The sequence below is a fragment of the Biomphalaria glabrata genome, chromosome 2 (assembly GCF_947242115.1).
Source record: "Biomphalaria glabrata chromosome 2, xgBioGlab47.1, whole genome shotgun sequence".
NCBI classification, from domain to species: domain Eukaryota; kingdom Metazoa; phylum Mollusca; class Gastropoda; family Planorbidae; genus Biomphalaria; species Biomphalaria glabrata.
This window is the reverse complement of record NC_074712.1, coordinates 52,629,829-52,651,286: the sequence shown is the minus strand read 5'-3', so window position 1 is coordinate 52,651,286 and position 21,458 is coordinate 52,629,829. Positions and strand designations below refer to the sequence as shown.

At 33.5% G+C, this 21,458-nt stretch overlaps 1 protein-coding gene across 1 annotated transcript in view; it reads left to right on the top strand.

The window, feature by feature from the left end:
- LOC106054077 (uncharacterized) overlaps positions 1-21,458 on the top strand; it is a 64,112-nt gene that overhangs the window by 19,314 nt on the left and 23,340 nt on the right. Inside the window, exons 21-35 of the mRNA XM_056021360.1 lie at positions 2,710-2,970; positions 8,018-8,202; positions 8,418-8,625; positions 9,800-9,918; positions 11,384-11,546; positions 12,589-13,927; positions 14,727-14,890; positions 14,987-15,157; positions 15,355-15,507; positions 15,813-15,934; positions 17,063-17,209; positions 17,319-17,405; positions 17,496-17,633; positions 17,843-17,933; positions 18,050-18,219. Coding sequence (XP_055877335.1) covers positions 2,710-2,970; positions 8,018-8,202; positions 8,418-8,625; positions 9,800-9,918; positions 11,384-11,546; positions 12,589-13,927; positions 14,727-14,890; positions 14,987-15,157; positions 15,355-15,507; positions 15,813-15,934; positions 17,063-17,209; positions 17,319-17,405; positions 17,496-17,633; positions 17,843-17,933; positions 18,050-18,219 — 3,518 coding nt within the window. The remainder of the gene's footprint in view (positions 1-2,709; positions 2,971-8,017; positions 8,203-8,417; positions 8,626-9,799; positions 9,919-11,383; positions 11,547-12,588; positions 13,928-14,726; positions 14,891-14,986; positions 15,158-15,354; positions 15,508-15,812; positions 15,935-17,062; positions 17,210-17,318; positions 17,406-17,495; positions 17,634-17,842; positions 17,934-18,049; positions 18,220-21,458) is intronic.

Genomic DNA, 21,458 nt, shown 5'->3' with positions numbered 1-21,458 from the left:
GGTGTCGCATCTGGCAGAGAAAATCAGTGGTACCGTTGCAAGGGTGAGCGTTTGGATGGTTGAAAATAAACTCAAGATCAACTAAGACAAGACAGAAATAATTAAGATTGGCACTAGGAACAATGTTTCAAAAGTTGAAAGCACAGATTCTCTCTTTATCACAAACTGCCATGTTCCTTTTGTCCATGTAGTGTGGAATCTTGGAGTTTTCTTCAACTCAACACTATCTTTCGACCCACACATAAGTCAGCTCTGCAAAGGTCTTTATCTGCAGCAGCGCAGATTAGGCCAGATCAGACCATATTTAACAACGGAGTCAACAAAAACGCTAGCTGTGGCATTCATACTCTCCCCCCTTGACTACTGCAACGCCGTGCTAGCAGGTATACCTGATGACAAAATAGCCAAGCTGCAACGTATACAGAACAACGCCGCTCGAATAGTCCTTAAAAAAAGATTCTGCTACTACGCTCTTGCGCACGCTACATTGGCTCCCCATGAAAGCGAGAATCGATTACAAGGTCGCCACACTTTGTCATCAGTGTATATATAACAACGAGATGCCCTTGTACCTTAGTGAACTGGTTACTCCATATGTCCCCCAGAGAGCCCTGCGCTCAATGGACTCAACGCTTTTAGTAGTGCCACATTTCTCCCTCAAAAGCTACGTTCTGCGGGCTTTTTCAGTTCACAGACCAAAGGTTTGGAACTCACTCCCCATTGATCTCAGACAGACAACATGCTACACCACTTTTAAGAAGAACATTAAGACCTATCTGTTTAAAACATTTTTAGATTAACTGTCATTTTAGCTCTCGTGTTTTGTTTGTAATGTTGTTACAGCGCCTTGAGCCTACATTTTGTTAGTTAACAGCACTTTATAAATAAAATTATTATTATTATTATTATTAATATGTAGCAACATCATAAACCACTTAGACAAACATAATGTCCTCACCCCATACCAACATGGCTTTAGGAAATATAGATCATGTGAAACACAACTAATAGGACTAATTGATGACTTTTCAAAAGGTTTAGATAATAGTGAACAAATAGATGCTATCTTACTAGATTTTTCCAAGGCTTTTGACAAAGTTCACCACCATAGTTTGCTTAAAAAATTAAAATATTTCGGCATTAATGGTCCATTGCATCAGTGGATTAAAGATTTTCTGATAGGGAGAGAACAAACTGTAATAATAAATGGCTCTAAATCAACACCGATAACAGTAAACTCAGGTGTACCTCAACCAACTGTCTTAGGTTCACTACTATTCTTAATTTACATAAATGATTTACCAAATTGCATTACCTCAGGAACAAAAGTCAGATTATTTGCAGATGTTTGCATAATATATTGAACAATAAAAACAACACAAGACACAGATATTTTACAAAGAGAATTAGATGAATTACAGAAATGGGAATCAATTGGAGAATAACTTTCCACCCAGAAAAAATGTCAGTTGTTAAGAGTAACAAAAAAACTAAAACAAATTAATTCCACTTATCTTATTCATGGCAAACCAGTAACACAGACTAAAAACGCAAAATACCTAGGTGTTATAATAAATGAAAAACTGTCATGGAATCCACATATTGATGAAACTATAAAAAAATCAAACAAAGTATTAGGATTTATTAAAAGAAATTTCTATAAATCAAATAAGAACATAAAACTAAAATGTTATTTAACCTTGGTTAGGCCAATAATAGAATATGCATCCTCCGTTTGGAACCCCTCAAGATAACATTAAGAAACTGGAACAGACACAAAATAGAGCAGTGAGATTCATAACAAATGAATATTCACACATAATCAAATTAACTAATTTGTACAAATACTCCTTCTTCCCTAGTGCTATTAAGAGCATGGAATTGGTTGCCTGAGCTAGCCAGGAAAACCAGTGACTTGGCAGAATTTAAGTCATTGGTTAATATGCATGACTAAATGCATGAAACGTAGGACATAATCATCTTCTTTTTTGAAGTAACGTCTGTATTATATAAGAAGATAAGGAGCTTTTCAAAAGGATGATTCATTCTTTCTGAAAACTATGGCCTGCTTTTTGAAGCTATGGTTGCACCAGTAAGGTAAAGATACTGGAAGATCAACTATTTTTAAATACATAGAATTTTTTTTTTGTATGATGGCATATTTAGATTATTTCTAAGGTAGGTAAATGGAAGTTGTTAAACTTCTTCTGTTCTATTTAAGCCCTCCAAGCATAACCTAGTTTTGGAAAAATAACTCAAGCCTGGTAGTCCTTTGGCTTTTGAATCTACCATACATCTGGCAATGAGCATAGTGTAACTGGTTGTCATAAAATGATTTGCACCATTTTTATATTTGTGCAGACCTACACAGTTTTTTGTATAACTATATTATTATTTAGAGACGTGGTGGCTAAGCACTTGGCTTCTGAACCGGGGTTTCCCAGTTTAAATCCTGGTGAAGACTGGGATTTTCAATTTTGGGATCTTTGGGCGCCTCTGAGTCCACCCAGCTCTAAAGGGTACCTGAAATTAGTTGGTGAAAAGTAAAGGCGGTTGGTCATTGTGCTGGCCATATGACACCCTCGTTAACTTTAGGCCACAGAAACAGATGACCTTTACATCATCTGCCCTATAGGTTGCAATATCTGAAAGGGGAACTTTTTAAAAATATATTATTATTTAAAAGCATATTTTATTATTTTTATACAGATGTTCCAGTTCAATTCAACATTATACTGACTTGCTTCTCTACAACTGAAAATTACTATGATAGCAATGACAGTTTTTGGTTTAACTCAAGTATTTATATTATAAGAAGATTAAACCATCCTTGTGAAGAGGTGGCAGTTATCTACAACAATTACACATTTGATGTCAAAGTTCTATACACAGTTCTATCTGTTTGGAAAGAAATTGTTATTCCACCCAAAAATATTTCTTCAATTATATTGGATTCATCATTTTCTAGTGGTAAGTTTTGATAAGTTTTCCTTAAAAAGGATCCAACAATATTCATCATGAGCACTCTGTTTGAGTTAGGGCTTGAGAGGTTTTTAAGGCTTCTGTCCCACTTTTTGAAAATCCTGGAGTAAGGCTGTGTATAATGCATTTCTGTTTGAGTCATGAACATCTTAGAGAGGTACAAAGAACTTGTTCTGTTGTCACAGATAAATAAATAAAATACTGTAAACATTAATTAATAATAACAACAGAGACTTTGTATTTATACAAGTAGACATAGAAGACTATCCTTTTTTTATTTCGTCACATGCATCCTCAATAGCAGATAAATCATCCACTGCACACTACACGCCAGAATTCCAAAAAAGTCAATATAAGGGAGGAAAGACACCCCATTGACTTCAGATCTGAGAATAATGGAAATTATAACAAACCGTTCTCGCTTGAAGAACTGAGGGACTCAATGGACAAATCACATGACACAGCGCTAGGAGAAGATGAAATTCATTATCAGTTCTTCAAGCATCTTCCCGAACCCTCATTTGCAACTCTGCTAAAAATCTATAACTGTGTATGGCAAACAGGTGCTTTCCCAAACAACTGGAGAAAAGCCACAGTTATATCGATACCTAAACAGATAAGAGATGGGTCTGATCCAGCTAACTACCGCCCAATAGCACTAACAAGCAGCATCTGCAAAACCATGGAAAGGATGATAAATAATAGGTTGGTTTGGTACCTTGAGAGAAATAAAATAATCTCCAACTACCAGTGCGGATTCCGGCAGGGGCGGACAACAACTGACCATTTGGTAAGGCTGGAAGCTTTCATCAGAAATGCATTTCTTAGATGAGAACATCTAGTAGTTGTATTTTTCGATATAGAAAAGGCCTATGATACAACCTGGAAACATGGCATTCTACGTGGCTTGGAGCTTAAGGGACACCTTCCCCGCTTTGTGAGGGAAATTTCAGGTTCGAGTGGGCAACTCCGCTTCTGACACTTATGACCAGGAAATGGGTGGACCCCAGGGCAGCATTCTCTCAGTAACCCTGTTTAACATTAAAATAAACAGCATTATAAAGGCTCTGTCCCCTGGCATAGAGTGCTCTCTGTATGTTGATGATTTTGTCATTTTTACACATGGCAAAAAGATGAATACTTTAGTAAGAAAATTACAATTATGTTTAAATAAAATTTAAAATTGGGCAAACAATAATGGTTTTAAATTTTCAGACTCCAAAACAGTTAGCATGCATTTTTTGTAATTTAATGGGAATCTACCCAGACCCTGAACTATTTTTACACAAAAAGATGATCCCTGTTTACAAAATTACAAATTTTTTAGGCCTCACCCTAGATTCCAAATTTAATTTTCTCCCCCACATTAAGGAACTTAAGAAGAAATGCCAAAAATCAATAAACATACACATAGTACTCAGCAATACGGACTGGGGAGCTGACAGAGATACCTTGCTGCTGCTATATCAGAGTTTAATCTGATCCAAGTTAGACTATGGATCCATAATAAATGAAGCAGCTAGGAAATCTTATCTAAAAATACTGGAGCCCATACAAAATGCTGCCCTGCATCTCTGTCTCTGCGCGTTTTGTACATCACCTATCCCAAGTCTCCATGTGGAGGCTGGAGAACTCCCCATGGAATAAAAATGAAAAAGCTCACAATGTAGTATATAGTCAAGCTAAAATCCAACCCCACGAACCCTGCTTTCGACTCCATATTTAACCCTACAGATGTAGAATTATACAATCAAAGTCCTTAAGTCATACAGCCGTTGGGCCTTCAAATGAGAGAATCCATCCAAAATTTAACCCCACCCATTGACCAAACTTCTAAAATAGAAATCCCACAGAACCCTCCTTGGTTGATGAATAAACCTAAATTAAATTTATCCCTCCTTAATTTCAAAAAAGAAAATACAGACCCAAGCATACTACAAGCTTTAGGGAACTGCAGGAGAGCTACAGAGATTGTGGCACCATTTACACTGACGGATCCAAAATGGAAGGAAAGGTCACTTCTGCCTGCTCCTTTTGGAACAAAACAATCTCCCGTAGACTCCCCTATCAATGTTCCATCATTATGGCCGAAAAACATGATAAATCGCTTGCACTTATGGCAGTCAAAGCATCAGAAAGGAGAAATTTAATCATATGCTCCGACTCCAAATCTGCATTGCAAGCTTTGGGGCGGATGAAGGCTGACATTCCATTGGTACATAGGAGCTTAAAGCTTTTGGACCAAATAACAGCTGACCATAGGGATGTCACCTTTATCTGGATCCCGTCCCATGTGGGCATAGCAGACAGAGAAGCAAAGAGAGCCCTAAATCAAGCTGTGTCAGGAACCCAAATTCCCTGCTCAGACCTGAGACAGAGTATTGCCTCTGCCACCTATTGAGAGTGGCAGGATTGGTGGGTAGCTGAGACCCACAACAAATTCAAACAGAGCTTTGTCCGGGAGGTGAGGTTGTCTACAAAGATTTGATTTGTGACATTGTGAACATATAATAATTACAAAAGATTTATACTAAATTATTAAATTTTCACTACCTTTACCATTTTAACTGTGAATAGACCTTGTTTTTAATAACTTAACTAAAATTTAGCTCTTGTGGTATGAAGGGAGAGTAACCTTTTAGGGATTATGGGCACAACATGGCCTAAAATGTGCCGATGTGCCAAAAACTCAAACTCTTCTATCTTCTATCCTCTTTTATTTACAAGCAGCATCTACATGTAGTCCTTTCATATCTATCATTTGGTTTTGGGTATGGTCGTCAGCTCGAATTATACTTGCTGCTTTCTCTAAAGTTAAGTCTACATCTCTCAGAAGGCTCTCACTCACTCAATCCGACTGTACGCCACATACCAATCTATCTTCAAGTTCATCCCAAAGGTTGTCAAACTTGCACAAATTCTTCAAATCAGTATATACTGTTCAAACGTTTCACCAACCTTCTGATTTCTTATGAAGAATTTAAATCTGTCATACACAGTGTTGGACTTAGGCAAAAAATGATTCTCAAACCTTTCAATTACTTTTACTTTTAGTAACCAGTGCTTTGAACCAATCTGACACCAAATCTGACACCATGTTCTGTTGTCACAGATGAATAAATAAAATACTGTAGACATTAATTAATAATAACAATAATAATAACAGAGACTTTGTATTTATAATAGTATACATAGAAGAAAATCTGACTATCCTTTTTTTATTACGTCACATCCTACTTTCTCACAAAACATTCACAATAAACAATGACGCAATATTAACATATTAGCACTTCCTTGTGCGATCAGGTATTCCCAGCATCTTTACATCCCTCAGACAACGCCGTTTGCACTGGCTTGGACATGTTCACCGGATGGAGGACAAGCGCATCCCGAAAGTCATGCTCTATGGACAACTCGTGACTGGCACAAGAAAAACTGGTTGCCCCCACTTCCTTTACATAGATGTAATAAAACGTGACCTCAAATTAGTGAACATCAATACTGACAATTGGGAAGACATAGCTCTAGACTGCAACAGATGGAGAGAGACAGTGACCAAGAAAGCTATGGACAGTGAAAGTACATGGGTCTCAGCTCAGGAAGAAAAACGTACAATCCGAAAAAGGGCCAGCTCCTCTACCACCGAAGCAAAAGCCACCTTAACCTGCGCTATCTGTGGATGGGAGTGTCTCTCCAAAATAGGGCTCCATAGCCACATGAGGAAGTGTGCTATGAGATGAACCATAGTCGCTCTACGACTGAAGGAGGCCAAATGAGCACTTCCTTCCTTTTAAAGTTATTATCACAGAACTTGAAACTTTTTTGTCTTTTCTTTTCCATGCAGTCTAAGTTTGGCCTGATGCATACAAAATTGTAACAGGTAGGGCCATTGCCCAGCTTACACTTTGTTTTATGTGATCTGAAACTCTTTGGAATTTTGTGGATTTTATATTATATTCTAGGATTGAAATCCTTTTTCCTTATCCATCTTTTCGATGATCATTGACCATGTATCCACATCATCAAAATCATATAGATTCTGTAGAATACTTCTCCAAAGTTTGTAGATGTGCCCATTCCTATTTGCAAAGTTTGTGCTACACAGTATCACATTAATTGTTTAATTGCAAAACTAGTCTGTAGTTTACTGACATTTTGAGTCTGTTAAAGACTTCAGATCTTAGAGCTATTCATTGTATGTAACCTTGCACTTGTATTTCCTTAAGAAAGATGTTCTGAGCAGCAGATAGCATTTGTTCTATTTCTACAGAATACATTAAAGCCCTATTATAATGTACTTTTTCAGACTTGTTAAATGTTGCCTTGTAGAGGGGCTGAAACGTTTTAGATTGATAGGTTTAAGTTTGACCGGTCCACCAAACTCAATAATGCCTCTATTATTTGCTAATTTAGATATAGTTTACAGACCCTGACTATGTAGGCTTTTTCTCATGGGTAATGACCTGGTCAATGATTTTAGTTTGTGTGGCAGTCATTTATATAAGTGAATGATTACTGCCAATTTCTCCTTCATGGATCTTTTGTTGGTCCTAGTACAATGAAAATGGATAGGAAATCACTGCCTATCTAGTATTTGACATATTGGGATTCCATTTTGTCAAAGTATAAAGTCAGATCTGGCTAGAATAAGGAGCTAATCCCAGAGTATTGGAGAATGAGGGATGTTTATTTCACATTATATAAGCAATCTTGACAGATCTTCATTCAGGTGCCAAATAGCAAATTTCATACACTAAGCAGGTGTACATTATATGAAAAGATAAAATCTAAAGCTTCCACCACATGATCCCTTTGTGAATCATCCTTAACTTTCTTCCTTTACAACCTGACATAACAAGCCAGTTGGATGTCACTGTCTCTTACCAACATGTTTACAATTTTTAGTTTTTTATCTCAATTTTCTTTTGAATTAAAAAAAAGCATGGAGAAGAAAAATGATATTTATTTTTAGTTATCATATATTTTTTTAAACATTATTTTTTTACATTAACGTTTGTTATTTTTGTTTCCACAGACAATCTGAGTTTTAGCTTCATCATGCCATATGCTAAAAAACCCTATGTTAAAATTCTGAACTTGATTCATTTTGATGTTTTATATGGTCTTAATGTCTCTTATGTCAGAGATGTTCTTGTGGATTCACTATGGGATCTAACTGCAACTATCATATCAGGGCAAGAAGTTAATTTCACTTTTATTGTGAGTACAATAAATGAACATCTGATCACATAAATGTTTTTAAAAAAATACATAAGATTTTAGTTATTAATGAATACTATTTTTTTTTAATTCTATATATTTTAGCTCTAAAATTAAACTATAATAAGCCTGATAACCAAATTTGTGTACAAAAACTCAATAGTGTGTTGCTTTTACTATGCTATGATAATCAGTTTTCTAATGTCTCTCTACAGGTATCTCAACCAGAGAGGAGCTTCAATAAAGCCACAGATAATAACAACATAACAAAGTACATCACAGATAAGGAAGCCCTATTTTCTTTCATTCCCATGGATGAGGGCAGATATTATATTACAGTTTTAGCTACATCTAAGTGTGGAGAAGTTCTGAATGAAACAGTTTCTTTTTTTGCTCATTGTGGAATACAGAACAGTAATTTAGGTTGGTAGACTATTTAATTAATTATTATAGCTTTTATATAGCACTACTTTCATGCTTATAGCATGCTCAGAGCGCTTTTGGTCCAATCTCATTTGTGGACCAGTGGGGGGGGAGGGGGTATGTAGGAGTTGGTTTTTCATGCTGCCTTTAGGCGCTCAGTAAACACAACTCTGCCTGAGTCTGGTGTTGAACATCAAGCCCCCTTCTAGGTAGCCAAGCCAAGTTCAAGCGAACTTGGCCTCTTGACTACACTTCCCATTATTGATGTAGCCAAATTTTCTTTACAATTTCTTATTTTGGATAACAACTTAAAATATTGTTAAAGAGATTAGAAGCACTAATTTAATTAAAAGTATAGAATCAATGAAGATGAACAAAAAAATAGGCATCCTGAAAATAAAGACATCACTACATTTTAGAGTGGCAAAGGTACAAACACTTTTATTCTGAGTATTTTAGGAAAATTTTCAGCAAAGCTTATGTATTTTAAAGAACCCCTCAATGCCATACTGGAAAACTTCATGGATTATATGATGGTCATGTCATGATTATGGTCAACTGGCAAGATAGGAAAAGAAACAGTGTTTAGACCAGTTATTGACAAAGCTTACTTAAAAAAAAAAGCAACAACAATACAATTAGACTTCAAGTAAAAGTAGCATAGAAACCTTCACCTAATGTCCTCACAAAAAATAAAATCCATAAATATACCACGACTCCTCCACTAAGAACTACCTGTAACCAAATGATCTATTTTGCTAATGGATTGGAAATATGGATCAGACATACCTAAAGTTAAAAGCGATCTTGGAGCAGATGCATTTACCTACTATAAAAAGTTTTTGTGCAAACAAACAATTCCCATGATTCTTGAAATAAGTGATATTACAGTCAAAATTAAAAAAAAAACCATCTCATTTTTCTCAATGTAAAACTCAATATAACATGAAAATATATAAAAGAATATTAGCTTATACACTTCAGATACAAATAAAAATAAAAATAAGTAATATATTATCAAATAAATAAAATCATATCTATCTCATTACAGATTACTTCAGTTTGGAATAAATTAATAGCCTTAATGTTGTTGATTTCTTGTCAGCTACACTCAAAGAGAACATTTTAGTATTACTATTTGTAAATATTCAGCCATAATTAATATTACTTTCAGATAAAGCTTTTGAAATTACAAAGCATAGAAAGAATCCAAGATTCTTTTATCCCAAGGACATTGTTGCAGTAGCCATGAAAGCTACAGATAATCTTCTGACAAAAAATAGACCAACTCAAGTGAGATTCCAATGTTTTATATCTCAATTTTTTTTTTTCAGCAGTTGTTAATCTTGAAATCTATTTGTTTAGTGTGAATAATCTCTAAATGGACTAAAGAAACTGATGCTATGTTTGGACTAATCAGTGTTTAAATATAAACATTTACATTTTAAATTTCTTTGTGAAAGATATCACTTAACTCCTCCCCATACTCAGTCTGAAACAAGAAATAATACAGGCATTACTATATTTTGGTTTTTTATTCTCTATTTTATTGTTTACTGTTTGATACCCTTTTTTTTTAATTAAGTAACTAAAATTCAATAATGTTTGCTTGTGAGAATGGCAAGTGTTACAGATATTATATGTTTGAAATAAATCATAACACTTTGAACTATCAATGCATAAACAGGATGTAGTAATATTTAAAATAAAGTAAGAAACTACTTTTGGTTTTTAAAGTTAACAATAATGATATGTTTATGTAAAAGTGAGAGAAAAGTATTAAAAGTTAAAAATTTTTTCTTCTCTCAATACTGTTTAAATGTTTAAAATCATAATTTCAAATTCAATTAGAACATTTTTGACAACTTTGTTCCCATGGCTTTAGACTGTCAAACATGCAATATCACCAAATTGTTAAACATTATCAATGATAAGCTTTTGATACTTAATGATACATGTAATATTAAATTATTTTTTGTTGACTGCATTCAATCATTATAGTTTATATGTGCATGTGTAATGTAGAATCAAACTCTAAACTATTGTAATGATATAATAGGAAGCTAACATAATAAGGATTTTTTTTAGTGACATAATGGTAGATTTCAAATATTATGCTGGTTAGCTAGTAGACAGAATTATTGAAAGACTTTACTTTGATACTGCTTAGGGGAAAGAATTTTTTTCCTCACCATAAATTGAGCAACATTACATTTTGTGGATTAAATATCTAAAGTTTACAATCTAGCAGTTTTGATTCATTTTATTCTTGGTGGTACGATGTTAGTTGAATTTTAAATTTTAAACTAAATCAGCATAATTCAAGCTTGCAAAAACTATTTCTAATTTCGTCTTCAGCATCATCACCACCAGCAAAGAACACTATTATCTATTATAGATTTGAAATATTTCTTTATCTCTTCAACAAATGGATTGAAAGAAAAAAAAAAAGACAATTTTAGAATCAAACTTTCTGATACCAGGATAAAATAAACGATATGCTTATTAAACTGTATCAGCATCATCTAATCATACAAAGACCATACATAGTTCTTTATAACATTTAGACATAACTAAATTTGATGGCTACATTTAAAAAAAATAAATAAATAAAGTTAATGTTATATTAGAAATAGGCTATTATGGAAAAGAAACATAAATGCTGAGAATCATAAAATGCTGAGAATAAGTTACTGTTGATATGTTCATACATGATTAACTGCTTACATAATTGCATTTTAATAAATGGATATTTTAGCCCAACTGTACAATAAACTGGGGTGACAAGGAGGAGCTTCATGAGGTGAATGTTGATTTAACTCCAAATCAATCTTCTGGTTACATCTATGTCAAAAGTCACAACTATACTTTACCAGGACAATATACAGTTGTTGTTGAGTGTCATAATGTTATGACTAGAGGTACGCTTTTCACATAGTTTCTAAAACATTGTTACTTTTATTTAATAATTTACCTAACAATAATTAAATTAAGGTATTTTCTTCAAATGTGAAGATTAAGGTATTCTGCAGTATTTCATGTGATAATGAAAATAGTTTGTGACCTATATATGTGGCTAATAAAACCATTTAATGTAAATGACAACTAGATATTTAGATCTACATTTTGTTAGATATGCAATAAATTGATTGGTTTTCATTCTTTAACAATGTAGGCCTAACCTTTATCTGTACTTTTAAACCTAGTCACTAATCTTTTAATATATTGAAAATGCTGCTGGACTTAAGTAAAACAAAGCATGTTTAGGGCATTAGGCTGTAAACAAACAATGAATACAAACAATAAGTTAACACTTATCAAGGCAGATCAACCAGACATTGTTGGAAAATAGTCCAAAATCTTGAAGAAGTGGCTGGACTAATATTTAGCACGAATGTGTGTTAGTGTGTAACAAAAGAGATGGGGGAGGGGGGGTCCACGTCTCATTTTATACAGTTGAGAAATGTGTGTTGGGTATTATACCTAGGTTGTAAATGGATAATGCAGAACTTGATAGTAAGTTTCTCATTATGCTATTGTTTTATTACTATTAATTGTTAATTTGGGAACACACTTATTTTATAATTTTGGACGTGTAAGCAGTGCTCTTAAAGCTTTGACCTCAATAGCCTACCACTCTTTTCAGTATAGATTCTTTTGCACCTTGAGCATTTTAGCTGTTACAATTGAATTTTCCCTTGATTAAAACAAACAATAGGGATGTAGTGAGCATTTGTCTGCATATTAGATAAATGCATTGTTCACATGGCAAAGTGCTGGGTTCATTTGTAATGTTTGAATTAATTTTGATGTGGACTAACAAATCATGTAAGATTTGCCTTAATATCTTAAAAGGTGGGGATATAAAGATGTTCTAAAAATGTTCATCAGCCTGTTTAGGGGGCAGAAGTAAAAAATCTTAACAAGTACTAAAAATAATAGTATGTTTTTTTTTTGTTTCAGTTTCAGACAGAATCAAATTCACCATAGTATCTCCAGTAGATCAAGCTGATGTGTTTTTAGTCCAAAGTCTGGTACCTTTTAATGCTAAAACTTCTCATGGAATAGGGAATGTGAGGCTCATTCAAAACTACATCTACACAGACTATCCTGATTTGATCATCACTTTAGACTTTGGGACTTCCAACTCAAACTGGAATGTTACATTTGTAAAAGACACATTTGATTATTACTATAGCTATTCTGAAAAGGGAGAGTATGATATTAAAACTGTAATAGAAGCATTTGGGGTCAACAAAACATATAATTTTCATATTCGTGTTGGATATTTCATAAACTTTGTGCAAGAAAAGAAAAGATGGCTTGTTAGAATCAAAGAACCATGCACATTTACATTAGTGAGATATTCAGCCAATGGTACTTTGAATGTCAAGTTTTTTAGGGATGTTAATGAAATGGAAACACTTAATAAGATATTTGAAAATGGAGAGACTGTTATGAATGTTACATTTAATTACACTGATGAAACAGTCAGAGAAGCCAAAGCACTGATTGAAGTGGACTCTATTACTGAAATAGAAAGTTATAAATTTGAAACATTTATTCCTTGCATTTCAACATTAGATTTTTTCGATGCAACATACAGAAATATGTTAACACCTCTAGAAGCCTGGCTAACTACTTTACCTACAATTAGTGGTAGGGCTGAGAGGACACTTGATTGCAATATAACTGACATATTTTATATGAAGTGGCAAGTTTGGAAAATGGAAAATAATTCTTTTTCATCCAATATCGCTATTAAAAAAGAAGAGAAAAAAGAGACAATTGTTAAAAATTTCAAATATGTCATTCAATCAAATGGATTATATAAAATTCAGCTCCAAATATCACTTGATCGTAAAAGTGAAAATGAAACAGATTTTATGTATTTAAAAGTTACATATCCACCAATAGCAGTTGAAATAAAATATGGAGCATTTAGACAAGCAAAGCTTGGAGAGAATTTAACACTAGATGCTCAGTCTGAGACAAAAGAACTTGCTGCTAGTAAGAATTCAACAAAGAAGTTTACCTATAGATGGTCATGTTATTTGTTAAGTTCTAAACAAGAAATACCCAAGTATACACACAAATTTAACACAGATATTAGTTTTGAGAATTTAACCAACTGCAACATCTCGCTAAACTCAAATGCTGGAAAGATTACTATATCAACATTAAACTTCTCTTTAGATGATGTGGCACTTTTTTATGTTGTTGCCAAAGTGGAGGAGAGGAATGGTTCTGCTGGACAAGTTGTTGAAATGACGAACAAAAAGCCTATTGATATTGTTATTGAGTAAGTTTTTAGTTGCTATTAATTTAGGAAATGAATAATTCTTAACTAATCTACAGGTAATAATTTAGACTTATAAGTAAAGGGGAGAAAAGGATTAGTCTTACATTGATACATTCAGTTTAAGTTCAGTAAGTGCAAGATTGTGCAATTATTATAGTATCTGTTGTAGTACCTTAAAGAGTTGTTAGTATTTTTTTTTAAACTCACATAACAATTTAATTAGCTTCTGAGAAATTTGTAATAAGGCTCACAAAGTTTTGCAGGTGAGATATTCAGAAATGGATAAGTGTTTATTTATTATATTATTATTGTAATAGACCTAAATTTGTTATACATTTGAACTACTGCTTACTTAACTAGATAAATAAGATATGTATTAGTTTAATTGTATTAATTGATTAGTATGCTCTGAAAATAAGTCTGTCTAATCAACACTTTTTTTTTAGTTCCACAACAATAAGTGTCTATATATGTTTCAAAAATATATTGATTTGAATTTGTATTTTAATTAGTTTAGGTATTTACTTAACCTCTCTATGAAAACACTTTAGCAAATAAGTAAAGAGCCATCTAGAATTAAAAAAACTGAGACAATATTTTGATTTGAAAAGTATTCTACAGAGTATTTAGAAAATAGTCTATATATTAGTTTGAAACCTTATTGTTTGAAGAACAAAAGAAATGTTACTTTGACAGATTCCAGAAATTTTCAAAGCTAATTAATTTCAGTCAATACAGGCTGATCAAACGTAACTACAAAATTTAAAAAAGATCTTAATTTTTTTCTGCTAAATTTTAGTTGTATCTGGAATTGTTTGGAGAAAATAGTCAAAGGTGAAAGAACAGTATTTGAAGCCAAGATATCCAATGCAGATCAAAATGAAATGAAGTCAGCTAGATATGTTTGGTCAGTGTACAAATATGTCAATGGTATTAGAGAAGAAAAGGTGCAGATCAACTCAAGTAAGATCATTGGATTCATAAGTATGGAGTCTTAGTAGTATTGTAATCATTTTTAGTGGACACATTTTTAAAATGTTGTTTTTTTAATTATTGTAGCCATTACAAGCTATTTCTTTGATATTGATGGTGAATTGTGGGAAGAAGATGTAACCTATTCAATTTTACTGCAAGTCAGTTTTGACAATGCTACTACACTGGAAGCTAGGAAGGTTGTTGTTACAAACTGCAAACCATATGGAGGAACTTGTAGTGTTCATCCTTCTGTAGGTAAGTTAAAATGAATGAATTCTGCTAACAGTTATAACATATTAAATAGAAAGCATTGATTTCATTTGTTTTGTTAACAATTATAACTTATTAAATAGAAAGCATTTGTTTTATTATGTTTTGTTAACAATTACAACTTTTTAAACAGAAAGCATTTGTTTCATTATGTTTAACAAACATTTTGTTTCGTCCTGAAGGATTAGCTGCCGATACTACATTTCTGTTTACATTTCCTGGTTGGAAAGATGAAGAGATGAGAACACAAAACAGCTCCATAGACACCAATTTTGGGCTATTGTATGAAGTGTATCAGAACACTACAGCAGGCTTTTATTTAGTTTATTCTGGAAGTTAGCCAAAAACTAATCTTACTCTTTTTAGTTTACATTCTATTATCTAGACTTCCTCTATTTTTAATATACTATTAATTCAACTTAACTTCTATTGGGATGCATGTGGAAAAGAGTGGAATATTTCTGCACAAATTAAAACACAAACCTAAAATCACTTACATGTATTACTATAGTTATAGTTATTTTCATTGATTACACATTTAGAAAAAAAGAGGACAAATTCTTAACACGTTCAATCCAATAATTTTATTCTTGCTATTTGTATTATTAATATAAAAATATATATAACCTTACTTTCCTAGATGAAATTTCAGCATCAACATTTTTGACAGAAGGCGCAAAAGGAAATGATGGAGAATGTCTAGTGATAATAAATATATTTGATATGTTCAGAGCCAAGGCAACCTGTACTTTAACAGTCATGGTTCGTAGTTTATCATAAAAGAACTAACATAATTTTTTTTTTCTGATTTGCGAACATTAATTTTTTATTTTTAATCTTTACAGATATTCAGACCTTTAAAAATATCTTTTCAAAAGCTATCCTGCGCAATAGTCTAACTCAGATATCTTTTAACAATTAATAAAGGATAACCAAAACCCTTTTATTTAGTCATTATTTTTTAAAGTAATGACATCTGTATTGAAATATCTATGAACGTAATCATCTATCTTCTTTTTTGAAGTAACGGCTGTATTAGATAAGATAATAAGATAATGCTTCCTGTTCTATTTCTTAAGATAAATTTATGAACTATCAAAAGGAAAAATTTCTTTGTTTTAATCTGAGATCAAATATATATCTCAAGAACTAATGTTCAACCTTCTTAGAAAATTAATAATTTCATCTTTTATTTTCTCATATGAATAGTCCATCTTGATGTCAATGTTTTCAAAAGTGTTAATTGATTTTTTTACAATTTTATTTACTTCATTTTTTCTTGGTATTTTGCATATTTCTTAAAATATAAGGCTCATCCACATGATTCTTTAATTACTAATTTTAAAATATGCGCTTAGTGGCCTGCACAAATTCAGACCTTGCTACCTTGTTTCTTTGGCCAACAGTTAACAAGCGCGGTGTCATGTGGTCAGCACTTGGACCAACTGCCTTTACTTTCCCCAACTAAAGTCAGGTACCCATTAGAGTTGGGTGATTTCAGGGGCGCCCTAAAAATCCCAAAATTAAAAAATCCCAGTTCTCACTGAGATTCAAAAACAGGACCCCAGGTTTGGAAGCCAAGCCCTTTACCACTCAGCCACAGCGCCCCCAAGGGTGAAAAGGGAGCCCTAAAAATCCTGAAATTGAAAATCCCAGTCTTCATATGAGATTTGAATCCAGGTCTTCCGGTCCAGAAGCCAAGAGTTTAACCACTCAGCCACTACACACACACACCACCAGCTATATAAATTTTGAATTTAAATTGTTGTAATCATCACCCAGAGTTAAGTCTACTTCAGGTTAAGAGGACTTAATCTGTTTGATGATTATCTTACATAAAATGTATTATTCATAGTTTGATTTCATTGTGATTTCTTCTTCTATATTTAGATTCAGGCTAATGCACTTTTAAATCAGCAAAGTAATGACAGCGATAGTTTTTTTTCCTTTGTGGATAAAAGAATTCAATCTGTTGAAATGATTGGTGATCCAATTAAAATAACACAACGTGCAGCCTCCCTTTCAACTTATATAAGTGTAAGATTGATTAAGAAATATTCATACTTACTCTTTTCATTTTGTTTTCAATATAGTTCAATAAAGTGCAATAATTATATTTATTGAAATACTATTCTATTGCTTATAGAGTCGATATGTAAACTTTAATGGCTCAACATCAACCTCCTGGACTACCACCCCTGCACCCACAGGTTATACAACCAAGCAAAGTGATGTAAGTTATAGACTATTTTTAGCTTTGAAACTTATAATCTTATAATTAATGAGTTGAGAATGTTAATAATAGGAATATGTTTTTTCCAAGCTGATCAATACATATGTTGTCAAAGTTAGTCAAGTCATCCAAAATGATACAGATGAAAACCCAGGACTAATTCAGATCTTTGCAAACTCCTTGGCTATTGTCACCAACAATTCAGATCAGTTATCTACAAAATCAATGGTAATATGATGTTGTTATTATGTTGGTGTATGGATTTTTATTTTGTTACAATAGTTAACCTTGACTTATCCACATAATGTTTTTGAATCACATCATTAATCCTACTCTTCATTTAAGAAACTTGCGAGACTGTGATGAAACATTCTCTTTTTATCTGCTTGACTTTTTTTTCACACCATAATACAATTATCACATGTACTCTTCCAAAGGAAACTGCCTCTAGTGCAGCAAAGACATTGACTGATTCTTTGACAAAATTACCACCAGTTGAACTTTCTGCACTCAATCCGTGTCTTGAAGGTGAAGTAGTTAAACATTTTCTTGCATAATAAAAATAAACAGCACAAATTACTTTGACAGAGTGCTGTTTTCAATAGTATTTATCTAATTGTTTTGTTTTATTTGAAAACTATAAGATGTCTATCAAATTGTCAGCAACATAATAACAGTACAGAACATAGAATCTAAAAACCTCTATTCATTGCTTGAAAAAACGTATGATAGCTATAGTGAAGAAGAAATCAAGCAGTTGGTTAAGAATGCTGAAGATGAACTAAAAAAGAATAAGCAAGTAACACTTTCACAGGTAATAAATTTGACATTCTAATAGAATTAAACATTGAATTCTGATAAAGTTTTGTCACTATTTCATTGGTTATGTTCCTTGTTGTTCCATTTGAGAAAAAACACACAATTGACTGTTGTGACATTTTTTTTTGCTCTCCAAGTTGGGCTGGCATATAGTTACACTGGCATTACCATGGTTTTATAAACAGTTTCAGTTGTGTTTCATATTAATGAAAGTATGTCTTGTTGCCTCCAGATATTTTTTGTTTTGATTTGCAATTTTAATTTGCTTGGGATTAAAGTTTTGGTATCTCTTTTGCTCTTGTTTCTTTCTTATGTCCTTCAGTTATTATTGTCATTAGTATTTTATTTGGTTCATTAGTGTTTGCTTTGGGTTTATAATAGGGGTGCACCGGATAGTCCCTCCGGCTCCGGCTTCTGCCGAATATCCGGCATTTTTTACTATCCGGTGCTATTCGGCTCCGGTCGGATATCACTACCGGATAGTAAACCGGATAGTAAAAAATACACCTATTTAATATGCATAAAGTGGACCTCGTTCCATTACTGTCTGTTATAGAATGTATTAATGTTTATATTAAAACAAAATAATATGCTTAAAAATAGAGCCATTATGAATATGCACCAAACTTCGTTTATTATAAAGACAAGGCGTGTTAATAACTTAATATAAATAGAGATGAAACTTTACATCATAAATGCGCTTTACATACAGAGCAGCAATGGCTGGCACTTTTTTCAATTTGTCTTGACCTTTGAGTAAGTTAGTTAACATGTTAAAATGCTACATTCCTTGACTACGTCATGCTGACCAGACGTCTGTCTAGCTGTGCGGGTATATCTCCAGAGGTAGAGATGAACAACTCCCACCCCCTTTTATTTGTTTAGTCCATCACATTGAGTTTTTTATGGTTGGGTAACCACAAGTTAAATACGATGGACGTAGGTTTAATGTCAGCGTATTGACACTCTCTAGTGGTCACACCTTTCGAGGGAACTGAGTTTGTTTACTTAGTAGTTAATCTTTATTAGGGGGGAGGGGGCTGGACTACAAGAGCCACACCTCTAATGTAACCAGATATATTTCTAGATGAACAACTCCCTTCCCCTTTTATTTGTTTAGCCCATCACATTGAGTTCATTGATTGACAGGTGACCCCAAGTCAGATACGATGGACGTAGGTTTAATGTCAGCGTATTGACACTCTCTAGTGGTCACACCTTTCGAGGGAACTGAGTTTGTTTACTTAGTAGTTAATCTTTATTGGGGGGGGGGGGGGGGCTGGACTACAAGAGCCACACCTCTAATGTAACCAGGTATATTTCTAGATGAACAACTCCCTTCCCCTTTTATTTGTTTAGCCCATCACATTGAGTTCATTGATTGACAGGTGACCCCAAGTCAGATACGATGGACGTAAGCACTCTCTAGAGGTCACACGAGGGAACTAGGTTTGTTATTGGGGGGGGGGGGCTAGACTTTACATTATAAATTCGTATTACATACGTAGCAGCGATGTCTGGCACATTTTAAAAGCTTGTCTTGACCTTTGAGTGGTCTTGTAAACACGTAATATTCCTTAACTGCGTCACGCTGATAATCTGTCTAGATGTGCGAGTATATCTCCAGAGGTAGAGATGAGCACCCCCACCTCCTTTTGTTTGTTTAGTCCATAACATTGAGTTCACGGATAGGCAGCTGACCACATTAAGCCAGATGTCAACGTGTTGACACTTTCTAGAGGTCACATCTTATGAGGGAACTGAGTTTGTTTACTTGGAGTAGAATTTTTATTAGGGGCGGGACTACAAGCCAAATCTCTATAAGGTTAATCTGGTATGAGTTTGTTTATTATGAGATAGGTTGTCAATCAAGGGTCTGGACCACAAACCAAATTGTTAAGACATATTGACACAGTCTAGAGGTCACTAGATGATGACACTAAGTTTGTTTACTTGAAGAGAAATGTAAATTAGAGCGCTGAACTACTACAGGACACACCCCTACAAGTATTTTGTTACACAAGCCACGGGTATAAAAGTGGCTTGCAAGGGCATTTAGTAAATTAAATAGAAATAATAATGGCTGATAAAAAGTCATCACTTACATGGCGTTACTTTAATGTCAAAACAATGGACTACTCTAAAGCAGTTTGCAATGCTTGTAAAATAGTACTGTCACATGGTAAACCAGGCAAACCTAAAGACTTCTCAACCACCACTATGATTAGTCATCTACGCTCGAAACACCCAGACTTATTCAACGAAATGACTGCATTGAAATCAGCATCAAGTAATATCACTGCCTGTGCCAGTACGTCTACGAGCTCCCGTGATTCGTCAAGCCTCACACACAAGCAGCAACCAGGGATTAAATAGGTCTTAGACAAAGCTAAATTGTGGGATATTAATAGTGATAATGCTAAACGCATTCACTTGGCCATAGCAAAGATGATTGCAACTGACATGGAACCTTACCAAGTAGTTGAGAAGCCTGGATTTATTGGACTTTTAAAAGTACTGGAGAAAAGATACACTGTGCCTAGTCGCAAATATTTTACAGAACGTGTTATTCCAGATATCTACGACAATATTTCCTCAAAGCTTCGTGAAATGCTATCTGATGCTAAAAGCATCGCTTTCTCAACGTTCACTTGGACAGCTGATAATACCACTGAATCATATTTTGGTTTAACTGCCCATTGGTTGAATGAGTCATTTGACCGAAGCAGCTATGTTTTGCATTGTACAAAATTTAATGGCCAGCATACGGCTGCAAATTTGCTGTACTTAAGATATTTACTAAGCCATTATCTGTATTAGATACAAACCAGAAGCGGTTTGTGGCCTTTAAAACACGAGCCTAATGACAAGTTGATGGTGTCAAATACATGAACACAAACATCTACCCACTATACAACTTAAATTGTACTTAAGAAAGATTTACGCTATAAAACCAAGAGTGAACTTTACCTTTGAAAGATTTACATTAGTTACATATATGTTTATATATTCTGCATGAGTTATCCCACATTCTACTTTACAATACATACGCACACACCATCTCATGTTACAAAGATTAGTTTATGATAAGCATATCTGTAAAAAAAAATGCTGTTCATTTTAATTTATCAATCAGTGATAGAGTTTAAAGTAAGAAAGTAAATAACAAAATAATATGAATATAGGTATGTTATATAGAAGATTTGCAAAAACTTCAGTAAAACGAGCTGTTTG